The 26,113-nt window shown below is 37.5% G+C and overlaps 1 protein-coding gene across 1 annotated transcript in view; it reads right to left on the minus strand.

Annotated features, from left to right (window-relative positions):
• LOC124164449 overlaps window positions 1-26,113 on the minus strand; it is a 623,547-nt gene that overhangs the window by 42,632 nt on the left and 554,802 nt on the right. Inside the window, exons 8-10 of the mRNA XM_046541774.1 lie at window positions 13,386-13,525; window positions 8,672-8,898; window positions 1,185-1,491 (exon numbers count right to left, since the gene is read on the minus strand). Of these exons, the coding sequence (XP_046397730.1) occupies window positions 1,185-1,491; window positions 8,672-8,898; window positions 13,386-13,525 (674 nt within the window). The remainder of the gene's footprint in view (window positions 1-1,184; window positions 1,492-8,671; window positions 8,899-13,385; window positions 13,526-26,113) is intronic.

A 26,113-nucleotide genomic window follows, 5' to 3' on the forward strand; every position in this document is an offset into this window, starting at 1 on the left:
AGGGTAAACAACAACAACAACAAATTATTCACATTGCAAAACTTCAGTAAGAACAATTTAAAGAACAATTTAAAGAACATAAAAATAAATTCAAATGTCTTATCATTTTCTTCCTCGGCCAATGCATTAATTTATGAGTGCTAAGGCGGGGCAGGGACCGAGGTGTACAACGACAGGTACTAGATTTGCTGTCTTCTTGCTGCTCCATGTTATCTAATGTTTTCGCGGTAACATAAACGCGATTCATTTGTTTAGTCGGAGACTACTAGTGAAAACGTTCCCCGCGAGATGGCAATAACAGCTTTACCGAATACGAACGCGGCAAATACGACTTGCCGCGCCGTCAAAAATCATGTTAAACCCGGAAATGTACAATGTTCAGCCAAAAAAGGGATAATATGATAAAAATATGAAAATTACAGAAAGGAAAAGGCAATGATTTGCAATGAACATGATTACACTAAAAATTTTCTTTTATAAGTAAATATAAAATTGTATCATATAACGCGGCGATTTTATTCCTTTAAATCGTTTTTCTGGATCCAAGAAGCCTTTCACCGAAAAAGAAATGGCTTATATAGCGTAAAATGCCAAAAATTCATTTAAATGATAATAGAAAATATTTGAAACACCACTCACCACTGATCGAGACTTAAAGGAGAATATATCTAAGAGTGGACTATTTTAAGTGTAACTCTCTAAAAATAAATCATTCTCTTTGAAGTAGCATATAAAAATGTAATGGTAGAAAATGTACCCTGCGAGATCAGCTCAAATTCACAGAAAAAAATATTTTTTTGCGTTCAATGAATATCTCTCACAATGGCTAATTTGTCCGAGAGATATAAATAACCTATTTCATTAATTCAGCCACAATGCCCGAAGTTTATGATGAGACGAAAGAACACGGGGCTTATTCAGTTTTCACCAAGATTAATTGAATACTTTTGCTGAAAACATTTCAAACTCCATCTTTGGCATTAAATACTCGATATTTGATTTTAATCGAAATCAATTTTTCCATCACTATTCCCAACGACCCCTAAGTTGCGTAATTTTAAGTGACAAAATAGCATAAAACGTGGGAAACGTTACTAGGGATAAAAATGTTCACAGTTTCACCCCTGGACCTCCGGGTCGTCCCACACATCGTCCAGGCTGCGCCCCTGGTTTTGCGTACATACCTGAAAACTTGCTCGGGGTCTTTGTCGGTCGCCTCGATGGTTTCGTAGTCGCCGTTGTGGATGACCATCCGGCCCCTGTCCACCATGTCTCCGCCCTTGGTCGTCGTATCGGTCAGATCGTCCTCGTTGGTCCTCGCCTCCTCCTCGCCCCTGCTGTCCTCCTCCTCCACCTCCTCCTCCGGCTCGTACTCCTCCTCCTCCGTCTCCCCCTCCGTGTCCAACTCCCCCTCCTCCCCCTTCCCTCCGCTCTTCTTGTGGAAGCGCAGGGAGAGGCTTTTCCGGAACCTTTGTAGCACGCTCTCACGTTCTGTGCGAATATATGAAATATTATACGTGTTAGGTATTCAATCATGTACCCATGTAGTCTTCCTTTACATGAATGCGCGTCAAACGTGGGAAGTTAGGGTATCTATTCTTCGACAAAAGTCCCATGAAATATCAAATACGCATTCCTCGTCGAATTGCCAATTGGAATGCCAATTAGCATGCGGCCCAGCCAGATTTTTAAATACCCCGATCGATTTAAACAACAATTTGCAATTTTTGTGCCATACGTCCTGAAAATGATGCATCGTTGTTGAGGTCGATCTGTGTAATTGAAAAAGCTGCGTGGAAAATACAAGTTAGTTTCTTTTAACATGAGGAAATACTATGAAGTATCGTCTGCGACCATTCACGTAATTCAATGAATCAGGAATGCATGCGTATTTGAATTATGAGCACCAAAAGTCCTTTGAAAGGGTAAAGTCGCCACCTCTAATATGTAAAACCCCCAAGTACAACGAGAGGATTCTGATGTTTCAATCTTTTTAGTCTTATATCCTAAGAATGAACCAATGCGAATTATATTACGATTTCGACGACCGATCACTGAGTTCCTCGACGTAAGTGAAAAAATTCACTGATTACCTACATTCGAAATTTCCATGTTTTAACTAAAAATATATGGGCTAACGTCCCACCCAATATGGTCGATCAGGGTACAGCAGACTTCGTTCACGATATACGGCAATCATCACTCCATTGAAAAGAGTGAAGTGTATTCAAAAGAGAAGGCTGATTCGAATGAGTTGTGGAAGTGGGAGTGAGATGGGAGAAAAAACATAAACGATGTAGGGAGAAAGTAATAATGAAGTTGCATAATTAACACTCGATTCCCCGGGGCAAGCTTATTGACCTTGACGCCATCAGAGAAGAGAATTCACCTTTCATCCATAAACATCACACGCATTTCCTCTCATTAAATAAATACCTATTAGGTATAAATTAATTACATTATTGAAGTAAAATACCCTGTTGTACGTAAATCAAAGTAAATACCTTATAAAATTATACGCATAGACATTAATAACAAGGAAACACCCGGATACTTTTGTATTTTAAGGATGAATTAGGATACGAATAGGATTAAGTTGATATCAGTCCCTTATTTTAGGTTGTTTCTTGATCAAGGGACACAAAAAACTGTGAATTAGAGTTGAAAGTAAATGTGAACAGCCCGAAAATGCACAACTAGCTGTTTTCCTTGGTAAATATGCATATCTAAACGAATATTGATGATTGAATCGATACCAAAAAACCTTCACTCGTAACCAGCTCTCACAGTTAGATAGAGGTGGGAGAGTTTCAAAGGTAGGACTTTTAAAGAAATGGTCATTTCCAAGAATGACAAATTTTCACTTAAATTCGAATGAAGTGTTACCGAAGAATGTCTATGGTCTTTTCCAAATCCTGCTATGATCAAAGTATCACTTATATACCTACAGTGGTGTCATGGTAGGAACGCCGTTCCGGCGCTGGTTGAAAAAAGACATAAAAGTTAAAAAAAAAATTGTTTACAGCTCTGGTGCCTCAACATTTCTAGTATATGTATACATTCATAGCAAAACAAATATTATAAAATATACAGACATAACTCATAATAAAAAAACAGAGCAATATGTCACTTGTAAAAAAAAGTTACGGAATTGCTAAAAAAAAGTGCGTCAAGGACCTGCTAATTTTGTCACGACACCACTGCTTTTATATTAAAAAGTTGTGACTAGAGTAAATGCTCATAAACTTAGTGTATTGGGGATCGGGTTGGTGTGGTGGCTAGAGTGTTGGCTTCCCACACGGTGGGCTCGGGTTCAAATCCCGGCGGAGGCAGAGAATTTTCAGAGACTGCCCGATCCTTGCTTGAATGTTGAGTGGAGAACATTTCAAGCGCAACACTCCGTCCGTCTGATGGGACGTTAAGCCGTGGTCCCCTTGGCGCCTTTCGTTAAGAGCAGGCTAATGCCGACGCCGGGTTTCTCTCCACCCTTCCTTACCTACTCTTCCCTCATGGCGCAAATGACCTCAGCTGTCGGTCGCCTCCTCCAAATACGATACCATACCTTAGTGTATTTCCTAGGCCATGAGAAAGTAAGCCAAGTACTTCAGGCGAACAAGGAAAATAGTCGAGAATTCAGGTTATTTAGCCCTTACAAATGACTCGATGTGGAATGGGGAAAAGTGAAGGGAAGACTACTCCCGACCAATCAGGGAGCGGCTTCGGCCCCGGAGAATAAATGGCGGTTGAAAGGTCAGCCCACAACGATCCGATATCAAAGCACATCCACGAATGCCCGGGGAACGTCCCCGCCCACTCAAAATCATCGCTCATTGCTTTGCAGGGGAAGGTGAAAAGGCGATCAGGTAGAAAAAATAAGAGCGAAGGGTAAGCTACTGGGCGAGCATGATGACTTATGAAAACAAAGACCTTAAGCACGAATATTACATTAGAGCAGCGGTTACCAACCTTGTTTTCCTCCCGTAACCCTCTATATGGAGATAACTATTGTAACCCCAAAAAAGTAACGTGCACAGTTCATTACATCATCTCACTACGGCTAGGTGACACTTTTACTTATACATAATTGAAATATAGAGGGGACTTAACGTCTGCCTTTACCGATTATTTTCGGCGTACCCCCAACTGGTTCGCACCCCCAAGGGATACGCGTGCCACCAGTTGGAAGCCGCAACATTAGAGGATTCTATTACCTTAGAGCAGGGGTTCCCAAACTGGGGGGCGCGCCCCCCTGGGGGGGCGTGACACCCAAATGAAATAAATAAAAAAATTACAAAAATAATTTCCTCAGATCTTTGATATAAAGTCTACCTAATTTTTCATAATTGTTTTTGTAAAGTTTCAATAAAGTTGCAAACTTTATCAAAGAAGGTTACAGTACTGGTTAAAGTACTTAAAAGTTTACAATAGTGTTTCAGAGGAAGCTGTTCGGATGTACTTGCCTTTTTCAACAACATACTTGTGCGAAAAAGCGTTTTCAACTCTTGTGGCGATCAAAACCAAGTAAGTACCGCAACAAACTTGATGTCGAAAGTGACCTACGCTGTGCTTCGTCTGAAACTCAACCCAGGATCTGTCAACTTATCAACATGCAAACGCACCCCTCTCACAAAATTACATTTTATGTTTTGTTTTTGTAAGTAGGTAGGCCTATTGTTTCACCTTCCTTAAATTGAAAATGTATCTGTGTTACAATGTTAAATTTTGTATCAGTAATTATATTCATTTTTCATGTAATACTTGTTTTAATTTTCATCATACGTACAATTATTGAATCTTTCCATTCTGCGTTACTGCATTCAACAGTGAGCAAAAAAATCTACCTACTCACCGTATCAAGTAGGCACATACTTGTACCCCTGCCTTAGAGGATTCCCAAGTCCGCCGCTAGAACTGTTGTCGCTCCGCGCGCATTTAAATCAGATTTCAAAATAGCGACTAGTGGCGCTACCAATCATCTATATCCATTTTTCACGAGTAAATTCACCGCGTAATATGTAAATTAAATACCAGTATAAGTACAGGTAAATGATTAGTTTACTCTCATAAAATTTTATTTTCAGTTGAGATGGTTGTAGAACGTTACCATGGTGATTGATAATGATTTTTCCCTGGGAAAAGATGCTTGAGTCATAACTTCGCGAAGCCTACCAATGAAAAAAATAAAAAAAGGTTTATATTGCGCCTTCCATAAGTTATTTTAATGTATTAATGAGTTATGACAAAAATTGTCACCAAATAGTAAGCATTGACCTTTATGGGATTATAAATGTTTTGGTCTAAGTGGGCGTGGCTTGTCTTACCCAAGCACCCCCATTCCGGCCACACTTCTCTCCACGCTCGAAACCAGTGGTGCCCCCCCCCAGATATTTACAACCTCCTTGAGAAAGCGATGGAAAAAGAAATAATATTTAAAATGTTTGTTTTAAACACTTTGGGCATAAAATAATATATTCTACCAAAACTATTTGCCAGTGGAGAGATTGAGCTGAACTGCCTTTTGATTTGCACGCGTAGAATTAAAAATTTCACCTTTGACTTCTGAAACGTAACGATCACTCAAATTTGACGATTATTATTCGTACCATCTTTGGCTTGGATAACAGGTAAAAATTACCTTTTTTTAATGTATGGATTAAAAGTAAGAACTACCAAATGTGTAATCGTTGATAGTAATTAAACTACGTTTCCACTGCTCCTATCATCAAAAGTAGTATTCCAAAAAAAAATCATTCCATTCATATCGTACCTTGAATTCCTTGTCCACAAATTTGCATTAGTAAAACCTGAGCCACATAATCACATCGGAAGTTTCGTCCATAAAATTGTGCGTCACAAAACCAGTCAAAAAAGCCGTATATCGGCCAATAATTCTATTTTCGTTTTATGAACTGCGTAATCATTTTGTTTTTTGGACATTTTCTGAAAATTTCCGGACAATATTGTAGCATGAAGGGTGTCAATCAATTGGTCAAGAAACTCTACCTCAATATATTATATATTTCAGAACTAATTTCTAACCAGAATCCGCGAAATAATGTCAAACATACCAAATCTTCCTGTCCTATACATCAGGGGGTCAAAGCCGAATAAATGGATTTTAAGAGATAAGAAGATGTTGCTTTTTTATGAAACATATGTATAATTAAAAAATTAATTGAAAATAGAGATTCAAAAACGAAAATTAAATAATTGGTCGAGCTATGGCTAGACTATCTGGTCTGAATGTTATTTTTCTAGATATACAGTCTGACGATTTTATGGAAGAAATTTCAGATTCGATAGTACGGCTCAAATTTTAAATCTACGATTTTATGGGCTATAAATTCAACATGCGCCTGTATTGGATGATTTTTTTGAGTAATCACATGACTAAATGCTTCAAAATATTTATTATCGCTATTTTATCCAAGTTCTTACGCGCATAAAATAACTTCGAAATTTTGCGAAACAAAAATATAAAAAAACAGAACTATACACTTCAGAAATTAAGGTAAAATATCAATTGAATATCTGAGTATAAAAACAGTAATACTCCGGAAAAATACAAAAAATAGTTAAGATAGCCATTTTGTGGTTTGAATGTAGTGGTATCGTTTAAGGGAAGAACAGTAAAATTCCCGTTCTATACTTATGTCATTTAAAAGTTTGCAATGATTAGAAAAAAAAAAACATTCCCAACCCAATCCAACAGGAATATTACTCTTCTTCCACTCAGACGCAGCGCCGTGCCTTGCTCGCCTGTTACCTATTTCTACCACCTAGGGCGCTGTCCTCTCACGACTCAAGTCTTCTATGTAAAAAAATATATTCAATTGTACCTAAACATTGTTATTATCTCTTTTTCATACTAAATAAAAGAAATTTGTCTCACAAATTGATTGACGAAGTTGTTATTTATTCCAGTTTTTGATAAAAATTGTTTTGAGTGGAAGGAAGACGACACATAGTAAATAAGTACATATAAAACTAAAACTTTGTGTTTTTCCCATTCTAAGACAGTATTTAGCGTACAATTACCTACATATTTTCAATGGTAGGATTTTTGTGAACCTTCAAATTTCTTAGTTATTATAGTTTTTTTTCCGGAAAATGAGATGTTGGAATGATACTGTTCTTCCACTACGACGTTCAATTGGTAATGGTTCAGCGGGTCGCACGAAATTGTTAGGGATACCGTCTGAGGAACGGCGGGGTTCCGGCCACAACTTCCGATTAAATGGGTTAACTAAATGATTGCGGCTATAGTCTGTTCACTTTATGTCTGCGGGTGAGCTTTCGTGAGAGCCCGGACACTTTCGGACGGTTTCGCTGATGGGGGAGGGGTAGTACCGAGAGAGAGAGAGAGGAGGAGCGAAGATAACGTTGCAAAATGTACATAGCCGCCTTACTCTGTCACTGAAAACGTGTGAGTCATAGGTGGCCACAGGTATTTTGGCCCCGGCGCCGAGACAATATACCTACTCATATGGAAGGCATTGGGGATAATCCTTTCACAACAGCCAATGACATTGTCAGCTACCGCGCTGGATGAGGCACCGTTGGTGGAAGGAATACTTAGTCAAATGCAAGGAGGTCGCGTGAGGTTCGGCAACCCTGCTCCACGAGCACATTCACGATGCTCACTCGGCGGAGGTGTGAGAGCGACTCACTGAGGCCACGCCTACTATTGGATAATTGGCATAGGCAAAGTCACATGTCGAGAAACTTTCCCTCCCCTCATCTTCACTTACTTTGGCCACACCAGCTCACCCGCAGAGATAAAATGAACAGAGTATAGGAGCGGCCGAATTACTTTGTTGCATCGCATAACTGTCCATTGTACACATTTAGATTTAGTGTGGAGACCCAGGGGCGCAGCGAGGAATTAAATATGAGGGGGGGGGGGTTTAGATGCAACTAATACCGGGGTGGTGTAGGGGTATGGAATACCCGCCAGGATAAGCGGTATGTGCGAGATTAATAAATTGCGGAATTTTAATAAAATAACTCTGTTTAGAAAAAAATTACGTGTACCCCATAGCTTCTTACCCCCTCAATTGTTGTCAGTGGCAAAGCCAGTAACCCAAGCGAATTAATTTTAGCAGCAAAATATTAACCCGCAAAACGAATTTAATTTACTCCACCAACATGTTTTAGCAAAACAGCTTACCGACGACCACCGATCAATTGTGTAACTTTAAAAGAGCATTAAATGTGATTTCTAGAGATAAAAATGTTCACATACTCCCCAGTGGGGGGGTGTTCCAACCCTATGATTCCCCGGGTGGTGCCCTCCCAAAAATCGCCCTGGCTAACAGGGGCGCAGCTAGGAATTAATGCTGGGGGGTGGGGATTAGGTGCAACTATATATAATACCGGTGTGCGTAGGGGTATGGAATACCCATCAGGATACGCGGTATGTGCGAGATTAATAAATTGCGGAATTTTAAGATGAATGGTTCAAAATGGTGAGTTTTACGGCTTTCTGAGGGATGTTTTATTATTTCTCACAATATTCTATTAGTAATATCAATCCAATTAAGTAAAATGGATTAAACTTAGCCCCCACTCGCTGCGCCACTGTGGAGATGCATACCAAGATCTATGGATTGACCTGGATCTTGGTATGGGCGTATCAGTGTAGGAGAAGCTACAGTTGGTAACAACTTACCGGCATTGACCCTGGAGGACTGCGGCTGTCCCTTGTGGTCCCTGCGTCGTCGGAGGCGGACGGGGGCGGAGTCGGAGAGGGTAAGCGGGGGCGTGGGGGATGTGGGGGAATGGCGGGGCTGGCATGACGTGCATCGTTCCCCCTCGCCCCCACCGCCCCATAATGCACCGCCGGCTGAGGCAGGAGGGATGGTGAGCTGAGGCGAAGGCGTTTCGGTGCGGCCCCTCCTGGTCATCCGACAGAGGGCGCGGGTAGGAGAAGAACAAAAGAGAAACGCGAAGCGATACAGAAAGGCGAAATGTTAAGCGGTGAGTAAAAATAATATTAAAAAATAATAAAAATATATTAATGACCGTCATAGAAAACACTTGGCCAAATTAGCTTTTCTTTCGGCATGAATAAAAATCATGGTTGTGATATTTGTGAAAACAATAATAAAAAAAGCAATGACCGCCATCGGAACATATGGCAATATTAATTTTCATTCGGCATGAATTAAAATCATGGTTGAGTTATTTATGAAAATAAAATAATAAAAAAAGAAATGACCGTCTTTGGAACACTTGGCAACATTAGCCTTTCATTCGGCATAAAAAAAAATCTTGATTGAGCAATCGTTATCCAAGATCCAATACAGCTCGATGCAATGATAACAGTAGAAAAACGAGTCATTCCATTAAATCAACTCAATTCATGCCACATTTTAAATTTTTCAGTAATAAATTAAAATTATGATATAATGTTTTTATTCGTTTTTCTCCATTAATTATTCTAAATTTAAAAGAGTAAACTTGTATTATGAACCAAATTGTGTTCAATTTTTAAAAATAAATTATTCAGCTGATTTGAAAATGAAATAATAAAATAACTTACTGCAATGATACCCAACTTTCATAAATATTATGTGATAAAAATAACGTGCAGAAACCCACCGTCAACGAAAGAATGATGAGACTTAATTGTTTTTTTAGTTGGCCAAAAGAGCATAAGTAGTTTACACTTGAAAAAGTTACTCCTGCGATGTAAATTATGCTGTAAAATTGAGTTATTTCATTGATGTGCCACGTGTTTGAATGAATATGCTTCATGTTTAGGTGAAAATGTTACATGAGAAAGAATTTTGTTTCGTTACTTGTTCCAACTTCTAAATAAAATTATTGGCCATAAATATTCTCAGGTAAGCGATAAACTTATATGTTAACTTAACTAAACTCGTACATTATTTGAGAATTCGAAAGCACAACTTTACCTCTTCTTTTGTCTTTGTTGGACAAAAATGTAGCGTATACAGATGCAATATCATGTTTAAATCAATAATAGGGCATATTAGTCGATAAATAGACATGATTTGAATAATAATAATGTAATTATATTCACGAAGAAACCAATGGAACCACATGTCAGATGTTGTTGAAGTTACTGCTAACTGAACGATTTACTCTACCCATGTGCCTAAGCAGTAAGATATAACTTGGTAGTTTGCAATAATAGTCTAGTAGTAAGTATCAACGATATGAGAATTCTGATTCTAATGGTGTCTCGCGGAACGTGAGAAAATTGGAACTCAATGGAGTATTGGGAATCCGTTTTATCTTCTCATTGAGTGGATATTCCCCTGGGATAATGGTGTCATAATTGAAAAAGCAGCAATGGTAAAAAAATAGACAAAAAATATTCCATACCTCCATATTAATTATTGTTCAATAGTATGTCGCATGAACGGTTTTCAGTTATATTTTGAGGAACCTTATCAAGGATTACTACCTGAGAGGAGCAACTATAAAGCAATCAATTTTTCTGTTTCTAGAGTCAGGTATAGCGTTTCAATCATGCTATTTTAGAGCCAAAAGGCTATGCAAATATTTTCGACAACCGCGATGAGAGTCTGTAATGAACGAAAAAATGAGCTGAAATATGTAGATAAGTGGTTCAGCTGATCAATGTATGGATGCGTGAAGAATATCCGCGAGGTGATTGATTTTTTTTTCAGATAAAAAATTAATTTCACAGGAATGATTTACTCAAGATCTCAATATTTACTCAGTATCGTGACTTTGCAATAAGAGGCAAGCCTTTCAATTGTGATAGACCTAATGCACGTAAAATTGCTGAAAGAATATTTTTACGAATCAAGCGCAAAGGAACTTAAATTTGACGATTCGCTCCGCCTACTTTCAAAATGACATAATTTGAAGTGATAATGAAGCAGAACCAAATTATGCTGGTAACAATTTCAATGATACATAAATTAACTTTAAATACAATTTATTAGTTATAAAACTCATTAGTACCGGAGGGAAATCAAGATGTTGAATCTTACTGCAAAAATGTACGTCTAGCTCACATTTTCATGTCAAAAGATGATGTTTGTAAAGCATAGTAAAGAATTATCTTTTTTTCAAGTATACGACCCTTCAAAACTAAGAATCTAGGGAAATTTTGGCGTTTATTTGTGAGTGGTTTTTGAGGTCGGAACAATATCCGAATTTTATCAAATCAAAATGCTAAATGCCTATGACATAAAGTCATTTAAAATTTGTTTTTTAATCTCTTTTAACGCCAAATATCCAAAGATTTGATGCGCATGCTGATTTGAGAGCTATTATAAACACAAGAAGGACATTTATCGGATATTTTGAAAATCATGTGGTCAAAATATAATTTCTAGATTTAACAGGAAAACAGAAACAAATTTACGACGTGTTTTTTTCAAAGAATTAATTAAAACACATTAATAATGAAAGAAACTTTGTTTCTTCAACAAGTTTATAAAAATTTATATTTTATTACCGGTTTCCACTCACAAATAAACGCCAAAAAATTTCCTAGATTCTTAGTTTTGAAGGGTTGTATACTTGAAAAAAAAAGAAAGATAATTCTTTATAATGTTTAAAAAAAATCATCTGTTGACATGAAATCGGTAATGAAATAGAAATTTTTATAAACTTGTGGAAGAAACAGTGCCTTTCATTGTTAATATGCAGACCTTCCACCACGCACGTGCTTCAAGTTTCGATTTAAATACGTAATACACAGTTATATTCGCACATGTAACTGGAATAAAAAGTTTCATATCTGAATGGGATAAAATTGTCGGTACAGGACACTAAAAATAACCCATATGATTGCTTGTGTGACTTAAGTGGGGAAAATAGTGGATTTGTCTACGAAGAAAAGATAAATATTCCTTCATTGATGGAATACCACAAAAAATTAACAAGAGAAGTACAGTGTATAGAAGACGAATTTCAAGGCTAATGGAAGATACTTAAGCTGGTGGAAAATAAGATACATCTTTCATGCCAATGAACAAGATAAATAGCAAAACATTTAGAAAAAGACAAAAACACATTCGCAGGAAAATTCATTTTCAAATGATGCCAAAACAACTAATATTTCACAATGCGGAAGAATATTTAAACTCTCATTGCGAATCAGTCAAGTAAATATATTCTAGTGGAAGTAAGGTTATGCTAATTAACACATGAACCCATTCGCAATCCGTTAAAAATCCTCATTTAACAGAAGCACAAAATTTTTTTACAGGCTTGTGTATGAAGATGCTTTCACCTCAGGTGAAGTATCTTCATTAGCATAGAACATCCGAGTAAAATGTGACTTAAAAGTCTCAAATGACATCTTCCAACTGTGATTCTTTCAGTATGAAACGTAAAAGGATTTGAAAACATGTAGAGGTAATGAAATCGTTTGTAGTCAGTGTTGTTTGTGCCTGCAGAAAACACAGTGCTGAGAAAAGTGTGAGCAAAAGGTAAGAAGGAGTAGGAAAATATCTGTAACATGCCGAGAATGTAAATGTGGAGAAAAATACGCTGCCTCGGGTTGCACATGAATTTTAGCAAGGAAAAAAATCACCCCTGTAATTATGTGTGGCCACCGTGAGAACTCATGTCGAAGCCTTGCTATAGGTAGAACACGACCGTCGAAAACGTATCGCAGCCTGAAAAAAATACGCCTAAGGAATGTTTCATGGAATTTCATCATTGATTCCTTGCTCTTAGGGCAAAAATGCATTTTTTGTGAGAATTTCGTTGAAATTTGAGAAAGCGAAATTAAATAATAATGAGGCATGATCCTGTTAGTTTTCATCGCCAATGCATATTTACAGCATCAAGAATTTTGAGCGGCGTAATGCATATGTACACGACGAATTTTGGAAGGTTTCACATTTCAAAATATTTCCAATCCAATAATATTTACTCTCTTTAAAATAAAATAATCACCTCCCTAAACCCTCCTATATCATCAGTATTTGTTCCGTGCTCACAAAATGTGGAAACGATGATTATTTACTTCTTTCGAAGAGTGAAGCCGAATCATAATGTCGAGAGCCATATGTTGTAAATGTTTTTTTCTTTTTAATATTCAGCTTTGTTAACCGTCGTCATCACCTCAGCACTTCAAATGTAATATATTTTTCATGAATTTTCAGTTTAGTATAGTTCTTCTGTTTGTGCACATGACCTGCGTAGTGTTCCGTGGACATCGTAACGAATGTTTTTATTTTTCATTTTTAAAAAATCGAATGGTCAAACTTTTTGGTCAAGTAGATGTCTCCGTTCTGTATGGTTAGTGAAATAAACCACCACCATGGTGAGGTCAGTATTGCTATAATTTGTTAGTAGCATTTCTTTCTTTTTTTTGTTTGGCCGTGCCATCCGACATGATTGCCGTGGAAACTCTTTTATTTACGAACCCTTTGGCCCAGTCGTTGAGTCCTAGCAGTGATGTGCTGGAAGCTCTTGGACGTCCCTCGTCGCTATTCACAGAGTTCGCTGCCGCCTCCTTACGACTTCCGCGAAGACTCCCTTCTCGGCTGTGGCCTCCCAATACAGGCTGCAGAAACAGAGCACATGTACACATACCTCTCTGCAATATTTTTTTTCTCTCTCGCCGAGCTTCACATCGCATTTGAACCATTTTAACCTAAGGCGAACGCAATGCCTTCTTTTTTTTACGTAAGCCCAACTTAGAAGGGATGGGTTATTCAATTGTATTTCTTTCTTTTTTATTTTTTTTTAAGTTTCCCTACTTTAAAACAAATATTTCCTCGATCCTTTATACGCGTGATCATTGACTTCAAAACTGTCTAACCTACAGGGAACGAAGCGTTTATGAAGCGTCTGAAGAGAACGCATCACACCCTCTCGATCAGTGGCATTTTTTTATAATTTTGATAATGATTTCACGCTTAAAACTTACTATTACAATAAAAATTATCGCCCTTTTCCACAATTATGCTTGTGCGCGCGATGCGCTTCAGCTCAGAGAGCCATAATCTGGTACAAGACAGTGTGGTATATAAAAGCATCACATTTATATTCATATATCTTTGAGGAAGTTGAAGGGAGTGACTTGAAAAGTTTGAGGAAGGGGTGGGAAACAGGCATAAAGTGGGGAGACAACGAGGAAACAGACAATTAGGAATGTAAAAAAAATTCCTTTGTCCGTTGAGATGCATTAGATTTGCTGATGATATGGTGATTTTAGCCGAGGACACAGTCATTGCAGATATTGGTAACAGGGTTGGAGGAAGGAATGGAAACATATGGAATGAAAATACAAATTAAGAAGACTAAAGTGATAAAAGTGAGAAATGTAGATGGTTTGAGGGTGAAGTCAAAAGAAGGTGAAATACAGAATGTGAGAACCTACAGCTACTTGGGAACTTTGATAACAGAAGACTGGAAAAGTACAGGAGAAATAAAAAGAAGGATAGGAATGGCAAAAGAAGTTTTCAAGAAGAAAAGAGCCTTGTGTATCAAGGCACTGGAATTAAAATTGAGGAAGAGATTGGTGAAATGCTATGTGTGGAGTGTGTTTATGTATGGATGTGAGACTTGGACGATGGGGAAAAGAGGCAGGGACAGGATTGGGGCGTTTGAGATGTGGGTTGGGAGGAAGATGGAGGGAATACGGTGGACGGATCGAGTTAGGAATGAGCAAGTGTTAAATAGGATAGAGGAGAAAAGAACGTTGATAGACGAAATAAATCAAAGGAAAGGTAACTGGCTGGGACATTTGACGAGAGGGAATGGAATTTTGAGAGTAGCTTTGGAGGGAACGGTGGAAGGGATCAGAAGGAGGGGAAGGAGAAGGCTGAAGTTCATTGACAACGTAAAAATTTGGAATATATGGAGACTTCAAGGAGATGGCCGGAGACGGGAGGGAATGGAGACAGCATTGGCGCGGGGGACCTGCCGACGGGCAGAACACCACAAGGTGATGATGATGATGATGTCTGTTTTCTCAATGTCCCCCCCACTGTACGTTTCCCACCCCTTCCTCAAATGTATTAATGTAATTTTCTCATGTACTCCGATGCCTTGTACCGGAAGTTGGCTCTTTGAGCCGATACGCTTCGTGCGCATTTAATTAACTGTGGAAAAGTGAAATTACGTTTTATTCTAATATGTCAAACATCCACTACAGCCTGAATCGATTGAATTCACTCAAAACGTACGCTATCACCATGAAAATTTCACGGTCAATGGGGTAGAACTCCGATAGAATTTGCCGGTATCTAGATCATAAAAGAATACTTTAGAGAAATAATCGAGGTGAAGTTTTCAGCACTGAGATACAAGCAAATACTGTCAGGAGTCCACTAAATACCCTGAAGATTAAAGAAAGATAGCGCAATTTTTAAATGACTCATTAGTTGCAAGAATAGACCGGCCGAGCGAGAGCGAGAGGTCCTCTAAAGCTAATACTTCTACCTTTGACGAGTTGGGTTTGCATTCTTTTCCATACCATAGAGCGTGCAAGTATCGTTTTTTGGATATTTATTTTCCGCACATAAGGATTTTTCCATTTAATTCGATGACTCCTGTTGCTTGAAAATTCACACTGTGATCAGGCGATTCAAGGAATGGCTTTGGTCGAAGTTCCTGTTTGAAGAAAAAAAAAACTGACGACGAAATATTAAATGTGCCGGAAAACATAAGCGATCACAATCGGAGAAGATCGTGGTTTGAATAAAAAAACAATTAGATACCACTAATTGATAAATATACGAATAAAAGTAGACACAGAACTTGAGGACTGCAAAAAATGCAGCTGCTCTGATACCTGGTAGCTCTAAATCTGGTCGAAGAGATAAGGAGATAGACTTGCTTGATGTAAACTCAGGGGTAGTTGCGAATCATTGAGCACAAAACAGAACTAGAAGGATGCATAGCCCAACTCTCAAAAATAGAAGCATAGAAAACACATAATATCTGGGTCAACATGCATATTATATATATGACAGTATAACACGCAGCGTATCAAAGTCCTTTTTAAGTAGACACCGTTCATCTTACCACGTGCGCCAGGCGCAACATCAAAACCAATGATCCATGCAAAATATGTACCTGTAAAAATCACTGAAATAGAAGACATTCAATTGAGAAATTGAAATACAATTCAATTGAAAAAAATTGACCCATGCTGAAATCATTTATCCAATTACACAGTGAATGCAAGAAGATCAACACAATTTTGATTATTCTATACACACAAAATGTATATATATTTCTGGATAGCTACTACAACGATCATTAATAATCATTTCCTACATCATTTATGGTTCATTCTCAGCATATATAACAAAGCATATCATCAAAATAAAAAATTCTGTTCCAGCGTGATAAATATCTAGCATTACTTAAAAGCAATGGAGGGAAAATTTGTGCCTTGAATACACTTTACGTACCCTCCATTTTTTTTCATTTCATTTAACGTGTGTGCTAAACTGATTACAGAGGGGTGGATAAAGCCCTTCACAAGAATATTTTCACTAACTTTAATGAATGATGAAATATTTTCACATTCATTAAAGATTTCAAGGACCACTAATTACAGCTAAAATACTTTTGATCTATTATAACACTGAATCACATAGATGTAATATTGCATGCCCGCTTATAAAAGCTTATTCAGTCACATCACATATACTAAATAACTGTACATGACAAATTTAAACGCAACAAAGATTGTACAAAAGGAAAAAAATGATTAAACAGTGCAATAATAAATGGAAAGAACATTCGAACAATGAAAGACTAAGAAGTATGTTTTGCAGAATGTGCACATCATATGATGATTAGGAAACATATGGCGTCCATCAATATCCAAAACGTATTAGTTTCAATTAGCCCCTTCGGATGAAGAAAAATATATACTACCCAACTACCTCAATTTCTGGTTACATTCTGATAATCCACAAACAGGATTCAGGGAAATACAACTAGCACAAAATTTCCGGTGATACTCTATGAAGAGATCCAGAAGAAAGTAAATATTGCAGCTTCACATGTGCAGCATAACGCAGTCATTATGCGTCAATTTTAATTGCTATAAGTACCCTCCAACTCCTTCTTCGTATTTGAATGCAAATTACCTGATAAATTACTTTAGCTACTTTTACGTCGAAATTCAGGTGTTTCCGAAATTTTTAAACGATTGCTGTCTTTCTCGAAAGTTTTAGAGCATTGCATTTTAATGCTAAATATTTTTAACCCTGGGGATTCCGAAAGAAATATTCAAGTTCGAGGTTCATCATTTGTAATATAATTAATTTTTATTTAGTATCAAATTATCACTTGTATGGTCAATTTCACGAAGAATTTTCTCACTTGGTGAAAATCTGCTGGAACCCACAGAATGCAACCTCCCGAATATGGAGGACACAATGATAACGTAAGAATGAGTATAGCCAACAAATTAGTTTGAAACTTCAGTGGATTAGATGGCTGTAATAGTTCCAAATATCAAAGAAAACTTTTGAGCAAATTTTAAGAAGGTAAATATTGCAACTCACTAATGCAGCAGAACGCAGTCACGATGCGTCAATTTTAATTGTCGTAAGAACCTCCAACTCCTTCTTTGCATTTTAATGCAAATCACCCAAAAAATTACTTCGGTATTTTTCGTCGAAATGCAGGTTGGTATTCCCGAAAATTTTGAAAGACTGCTGCCATTCTCAAAATTTTTATATTATTGCATTTCAGTCCTCCTAAAACGTTTTTCTATATATCATTCTCAACACTGTAGGGGTAATCTACGATAAAGTTTTGGTGAAACGAAGCAAAGAATACTGAAGGATTCGGTGCTTTCCAGGCGAGTCATGCTGATGAACTCTTCTCGGTATTGTACTCCACTGTATTAAATACGATCATGCCATTCAGTTCAATGAAGCCAAAATCCCCTGCAAGGCAAATATATTGGGATATTAGGATCGGCTTACCAAAGAGGCGATTGAAATAAGACTCGCGAAAATACAATGAATAGAGACGCGGTCGTGGTAGGTTATTCGAGCATTCCACCGGGTCAGGTTCTCCAACTCCGTCTCGGCCGACGTTTCGACGAACGAGTTGTCCATCGTCATCAGGGCATGACGGCGATGGACAACTCGTTCATCGAAACGTCGGCCGAGATGGAGATGAGGAACCTGACCCGGTGGAATGCCCGAATAACCTTCCACGATTCGATAAGCTGGGAAAGCCTGCTATCATTCTTCATTAGAGACGCGGGTTTAAACCTGAACAAAACATGGAATCCCATCATCAAGCGAATGAGTAAGCAAAGAGGAAGAAGGACACCAAAAACGGACCTATCAGAGGTGACTTGACCGCCCCAACTGTACCTATGTACAAACCCGGCACTAATCAGGTCCATCATTCGCCCTGATGACGATGGCAGAGAAGGCCACCGAAACGTTTCCCGAGAAGTCATCAGCAAAGAATAGTTTACAATCTTTGAAAGAAAATTGATAATTTTTCATTTGATATATTCTTGTATTTATTGTTCAATTTATGAAGTTGCAAAATCCTCATCGGATGAGGTCACTACACCAATTTATAACTTCCTCGTTTAAATGCCTCCAAGTTTCTTTCAAACGGCTCCCGCTCCTTCACAAACTTCGCGCCATTCAAAAATTAAAAGCTAGGTTAAACCGGTAAAAAAAGAAAAGAGGTCATCAGTGACAATTCGAAGTAACTTTGGCTTTTTTTTGTTAAGATCATTGAGGCCTTTCAAAGAAGCAAAAATAAATATGACTGATGTGCTTACATCGCCTATTTGTGACTTTTGCGCCATTCGAATGGAAGAGCTTTGGGATGGATTTACGAGGACACTATCGCTGCCATTTGACCGGTTACATCCTGCATTTCGTTTCGCAAAGACTTACGAGTATTAAGCTACCATCTCGAAATTTTTAGGGTGTTTACAGTGGCACTTTGCCAACATTTGCCAGTAACTGAAAATTCGATATTTTTTCACCAAAGGTAATGTAATATTGAGGCGATATTTTAGAAGTGGAAATGAAGACACACGTTAACAAATGTTTCACGATAAAAGTGAAAATTTCAAGATGATGGCATACGTTTTAAACCAGTATTAACTGACAAAAAAAGATTGGTCTCGTGGAAGTGTTGCGTTTTCTCAATGGCATTCGGCGTTTCCGTTATCCTATACTTGTGAACTAATGGGGAAATGGCGACATTTTGTGGAATGGTGTAACAGGTAAAATAGTGGCAAGAGTCCCTGAGAAAGCTGTCCAATACTCTTTTTACCTCTGCCACAATTCATAGCCACCCCCATCAACCTCTAAAAAACAATTGTATGAATGTGCCTGCATCACACGTAGTTCTGCCTTAAATATGACATTGTTTGCCGGTACCTGGGCCGGTAAATAAAAATCTGTGGAACATATGAATGTTTTTCTATCATTAAGTTACAGTCCGATACAACATGTGTTAAGAAAATAGCGAAATTTTAGTTTTTTGAAAAAATATTTTTTTATTCATCCACATTAATGTTGTCGCATTCAAAATAGTCCCCAGGTTAGATAAAATTCACTTGATTAATCGCTTTTTCCAATCATCGATACACTTCTCAAACTCGATCTTTGGGATAGCCTTTATTAGCTTTGCCAGCGATTTCTATTGATGTCATCTATGCTTGTAAAACGACCATCCTTTATGGTTCTTTTTATTTTTGGAAACTATAAAAAGTCACACGGAATTACGAAGAAGACAATGCCTGGCGAATAGAGGCTGGGGTATCGTTACAGTATTATTTTTTAGCAAAAATTAACGAGCAAGCAATGAAGAGTGAGCCGAAAATAGCCGAGCTTATAAAAACACGCCTAACCTTAGCAAATTAAGTAAACAATGAATACAGCTGAAAATTTTATCATATTTCACGGACATTTATACCAACATAATTTAAAAAATTGTCCGTCAAACTCTCCAAACTCGCCTTGTAATTAGTTTCATTCCTAACTTTATTCCAGTCTGTGAATAAAAAGAAGTAAATGCAAGGAAGCACATTCCACACGGGGGCAGTCTGGGGTGAATGGGGGCCTTCGGCTGGGGCCCATGATGGGCCCTCACTCGGAAAATAATCCGAAATCGCATACCCGGATTTTGACGCTATGCTGGCTCATATATACTAGATAAAAGTTAATAAAATTAGAAATTTTGCCAGAAAAATAGTGCAAAAAGTGAGAATTTCACAGCTTATAAAATTTAACGATACAAATGTTTAAAAAAATCACTAAAATAAGCTTTTCGAAGGACCCTAACAAAATAGAATCCGGTTTTTAAAAATTCTTCTGACTCCTTTTTTCTAAATTTATTTTGATATGGACTTTTTACACTGACTATGTTGTAAATAAAACAAATTAATGAAAAATTAGAATTTTATGATAATAAAAACTTTGGTTTAAGTCATCCGAATATTTTTTTATAACAACTTTCATATACACTTCACGATGGACGCGAGCGTTGTGGGGGCCCCCTAAACCAGGGGCCCTCGGGGACCAGCCGACCTGGCCAGACCGCCCCTGATTCCACACAACTATTTAAATGTCTGTTTTATTGAGTGCCGGGATAACTCAAAGTCTGGGAGAAAACCGAGCGTCTGTATTCGCTTTTCAGTCCCCGCCACTTCTCACATGGCTGAGAGACGAAAAAAAACCTCACTAAGGGACAAGACACGCGCGAGCCCTTGAATAATTAATTTAAGTGAAGCTTGGCGTCGCGTGCCACGCATACGTCACGGAACCTTACGCAACCTTACTGCTGTGAGTGTATGCTCGAGTCATCAGCGATATGCGCGCGAGAAGGCCGTTCGCCCGACAGTTAATAAAAGCGCCAGAAACGCCCTACCGACCGACGGACGTGGGACGGAAATAGCTGGAGTCCAAAGAAACGAGGTTGAGTGCCGGGCTCGTATGAATAAAAAAAATGTAAACAGATCTCTCGGAAGTGGGAGAGCCCAGAGGGCAGCATGAGCGGCAAAAGTGCACACACGTTAACGGCGACGGCAGCGCCATAAATTTTCGAGGGCCGGCGCGTTTCTTTTTTTTTGTTTCCCGTCAATCGAAATCAACATGACATAGAGCCCGCCGGCGATTCGTCGCAAACACGTTTTCGCTCGTGATTTTTTCTAGTGAGGATATATCACTGATTGCGGAACACGTTAGCGAACAGCAATAGACGAAAAGATCGCATGGCGCTGATGTGGTTGTTAACTATCAAATAAAATTTTAAAAAGTTTATGAGAAACACGTTTTTTTTTAAAAAAACAGCATAGAATGCACTAAAAAGTAAAAGTAATATGTTTTTCATCATTCGGAGATTAAAGCGTGGGTGCTGTTTAGGTTTATTAGATACGAGTGCCTGATTGGTAGGAAGTAAGGATTAGCACGCAATATTTATATGTTGTTCATAATTGACAAAACGACTTCGTTTTCTTCCACGGATTTATTTTTAGGTACGAAATGTTTTAACCTCAAGAGGTAATTTAAATTAATTACGCCGAAATTTTAGACCATGAGGTTATATTGAAAAAAAAAGACTTCAAGGAAATGGTTTACATTTCAAAAACAAAAAATTGTTGTAATAAAAAAACAGACATCGATAACCTCAGTAAAATTTATTTTTATTTAATATATCAAAATTAATGGTAACCTAGGTTGTGGCAATACCTTAGAAACAAAACATCAATAAATATGTTCAAATTTTTGAGCTATGTCAAAATGTTTTGTATATTCCATTCTGTTCTTATATATATATGTTTATATATTATAAAAAACCCAATTGTAACTTTTTTATGTAAAAATATTGTGTATCTTTTTATTCTCTGTATTTTATATTGTCCACACTTTTTCTTACATAGCCTTGAAGATGATTTAAAAAATAAATCGAAACGTTGGCTGAAACTTATTTTATAAATTACCTAAACTCCAAGAAATACTATATTATATATTAAACAAGGCCAAGAAAAAGAAAAGGAAAGAAAAAAAAGGTAATTTTAAAGTAATCAAAAGGTCAATTTCAACTTCAAGAGGTCGTTTTCACGTACTTGAAAATGATCTCTTGAGATTGGAAGATGTTGTACATAAAAAAAATAAATCCGTGTAAGAAAACGAAGTCGTTCTGTTATTTGTGAACTTAAACTTCCACATAGTTGAGCCGGAAACCATTGAACGTATATTGTTCATTTTTATAATTTTATTTTCTTCTTTTCAGAGACGAATCATGAAATCCATTAAACCAGAGATGTTGAAGAATTTTTGCCAAAAAAATTATAACTAACGCCATTTTTTTGATGAAACTAAAATCCATTTTTCCATGAAAAAATTATTTGACTAATTATAGCATAATGGAACACAATTTCAAATGCCTGATTATTGAATATTGTATTTTCACTAGAAGCAAACAAGTGTGATAAATTTTAAGCCGATCCAACAATGAGAAGTGGGTTAAAAATCAATATAGGATTCCATCAATGAAACACAAAGGAAGTAAAGAAGAAGCGTGTAATAATGCAAAATAGCACTTTCTGCACCACTTTTTTCTCAAGGAAAATAAGTGTAGGAAAATTTAAATTTTATCATCGAAGCAGTTATATCGATAGGAAAGGAGTACTCAATTAACATTGCTGTGCGGCAATAACGATAAGTTTTAGTCTCGTATTTTTCATTTGCATTACATACAGTGAGTAGGATAAGTAAGACTATTAAATATGACTTAATAATATTATATACCTATGGTATGGGTATGAAGGCGGTAGTTGAAGCTTCACTGTCGTTTCATTGATGAATTAATCGGAGCGAAAAACTCGAAAGACATTATGCGCCTCGATATTTGAGGATCTTGGGACTAATACCAGCCATGAACCCAGTGAAATGTATGTAGCTACACATAATACGGCCAGGGGCGTGTTGAGGTCATTGTTTGGGGGTATTTTGAACATGATTTTCCGCGGCGCCTCTGTGGTATAAAATTCCTCTCAAAGATAATTCGCCTGCTTAGATGTGGCTCCTTGACATTTCTTTCTCCAATCACCTATAAACTATGTTAGTTCATCAGGCGAAATAAAAATTTGAAGTTGAAAAAAATTAAGAGCCACCTCAGTAATTACCGCTGAATACAGCGAGGGTGCAATTCAATATGGAGTAAGTAGCCGTCATTCAAGTCAAGCGCTGAGCAACACTAAATCTGACACTCAGGCTAAACCGCAATGCAACGAACCGTTTTGCCCTCGCAACGTACCTCCAGGATTTATGTTTCGCGTAATCGCGTAACTCAAAGCGAGCGCTTCATCTAACTGCTCCACATCGCAAGCAATCTCACCCCGATTCGTCTGTTTACTAACCAACCCGAGGAACTTGAACCTAAGCAACGGAGATGGCTCAGCCAAGTGCTGTTTCAGCGCTGCACGTGTGCATGCATATACCACGCCTTCGCGGGACTGGAGGTTATCTACACAACTCGGTCGAGGAGGAATACGACTTAATTTCCCTCATTCAAGTTTCATCGACACAACAGAGCTATTGTTGTGTGTCACATTCTTCAAACCCCGACAAACAGTGTCTCCTTGGCAACCCCGGCGTTGAAATAAATGAGGGGGAGAGAGCGCGCTTTCATATTTAAAGATGGCGAGACTAATTTCGCAGCGCTTCTCGCGTTTCACAGCTGAAACGATAGACAATAGCTCACTCAAAATGCTTCGCTCAAGTTTTACTTTGGATCCAGCGGACGCGGGCTGAGACCCGTGACCTGACCCCACCCCGCGGCAGTTAGAACGGCGAGAACGTGACAATGGAACGAGTGATTCTGTAAAAGGGCAAAAAAAGGACAAACGTAAGGCGCGACGCGACGTTTATCAAACCCCCTGGCGAGAAACAAAGAGGTTCGATATAGTAATGACACGCCTCTAGCTCCCAACACTAAACGCTAATAAGGATTAAACTGTATGCTAATGAATTGGAAACACTGGTACTTGCGCTGTTGAAGTGCCCCTTTCACCAGCCAATTTAATAGATGGAGAAAATGCTATTACGAGGTTTATTAAAAAAAAATAACGGGCATTTTTAAACTTCGCAGGTTTGGAGAGCCACAATTTTCAATTTTTTTATTATTTTAGCATACATTCCCCTGAAGTATGATAAAATTTTCAGTTGTATTGATTGTTTCCTTTGACCGTGACAGCCGATAAATTTGCACGTGTTTTAATGAGCTCAGCGATTTTCGTTTTTTTAAGAAATGGATCAAAGGATTTGCACCAAAATCAGCGCAAAAAATAAAATAAAGTACAACAAAGTGTGTAAAATGTTAACAAAGGTAGATCGTGAATCTGTTATGAGTAAAATATGAATTTACGAGTGGTATGAGCGTCTCTAAGACGGCCGTAAAGACGTCGAAGATGACGAACGCCACAGCACATCAACACCCGATAAAAACCTGGACAAAGCGAAAGAAATAGTTATTAACTTGTTGTGATATGGGGACTATTTTGAAGATATTAATTTAGACGAAGGACTAAATATATTTTTAAAATACTAAAATTCCCGTTTTTTTCTGAACACATTTCGTATAGTAGCAATACTCAAAATTATATATATGAGCTCTTTGTACGTAGTAACTCGGCCGGATACAACACAAATTGATATATTACCAACAAAAATGTTCACCGTCTATTTATAAATGGGCATTTCCATGAAAATGTCAACTTTTTCTCTCAAGTAAAAATTTTGGTTGGAAATATTTTATCTTGATAAATCAACAGCTAAATGATTGAATTTTATGAAATCAGTATTTGAAGCATTATTTAGAGCCTTATTACAAGCATTCAAACTATATTTTGATTCACAGAGTTATGAAGATGTTTGAAATCATTACACTTAGGAGGTTGCCCTGGCAGTAATTCCGTCACATGTTAATTTTGGGCATATTTAGATGGTATTGCGATGGTTAATTTTGTCTCTGTATACGAACATCATCTTTATAAATATTTTTTTATCATGCACAGTAAGAAGTTTTGCAATTGTTTTTGTATTTTAAAATTTTATCGAAATATCCTAATGCACATTTTTCTCTAAAGGTAATTCCGTCACAAATGGAATTGTTCACCGGCTATTTATAAATGTAATAAACCTAAGCATATATGTAATAAAATATATTAGGAAGAGAGAAACGTAATTTAGGCATTCCATCGAGGGCAAATAGCTATCAATAGTTCAAAATAGTTCTTGACTACGCGTTCCGAAAAACCTTACATTCCGGTCTCGCATATAAGACCTTGTGATAAACATGTCGCGGGGCTTGAGAGGGTGAATTTCTATCGCCAGACTCTTTGACCTGGAAAGAACTTGGAGGAATTGGAGGTAGATAAAATAATTGAACCATTACAGACCTTTTCATTAAAAAAAAAATTCTATGAGGAACGGCAACTGGGAGGACAAGTGCATCAACTCAACTATCAGAGCACTAGTCGTGAATTTGATGGATTTCGGTTCTATTTTTTAAAAACTCCAGTCTAAATCATTAAATATTCACTTAGAGGCCCGAATAATGTTTGACGCACCATCAAATAAAAACGAAAATTTGTTGGCAACGCAGCTTTTCAACCGTTGAGCGTTATTGAATGTATTGAGCCTTCGCAGAATTGGGAGAATTTTCTTGATTGTTGAAGATTGGGATCACTTTAAAAATCAAATTCCCAATGAAACTCATTTGAAATAAAAACAAATAGAAATGACATAACCATATTTTTGCATAAGGTCGTATTGTTTTAGCGTTGTTGTTGGCATCTTTTTAGTCGGGACAGAGACGTCTGGATCAGCGGAAGCCTGGATCCATAGCAAAAATGAATGAAATAACGTCGCGGGAAAAGGTGGCGGCCTTACGTAAGAAAATGAAACTACTCCATTTGGCTACTTGGCGTAATAATTCTACTCGATAGATTTAAATATAATACGAGAAACCAATTATGGACACCTGTTCTCATAATCAACGAAATTTGTTGTGAAAAGATATTCAAAGATATCGCTCTATCTACTAATTTTAGTTTCATATCTCTAATACGAATGTTTCAACTGGATCACAGTCATCATCAGGTAGAAAGAAATGTCAGTTACAGACCGGTGTA

The sequence above is a fragment of the Ischnura elegans genome, chromosome 8 (genome assembly GCF_921293095.1).
Source record: "Ischnura elegans chromosome 8, ioIscEleg1.1, whole genome shotgun sequence".
Classification (NCBI taxonomy): Eukaryota; Metazoa; Arthropoda; class Insecta; order Odonata; family Coenagrionidae; genus Ischnura; species Ischnura elegans.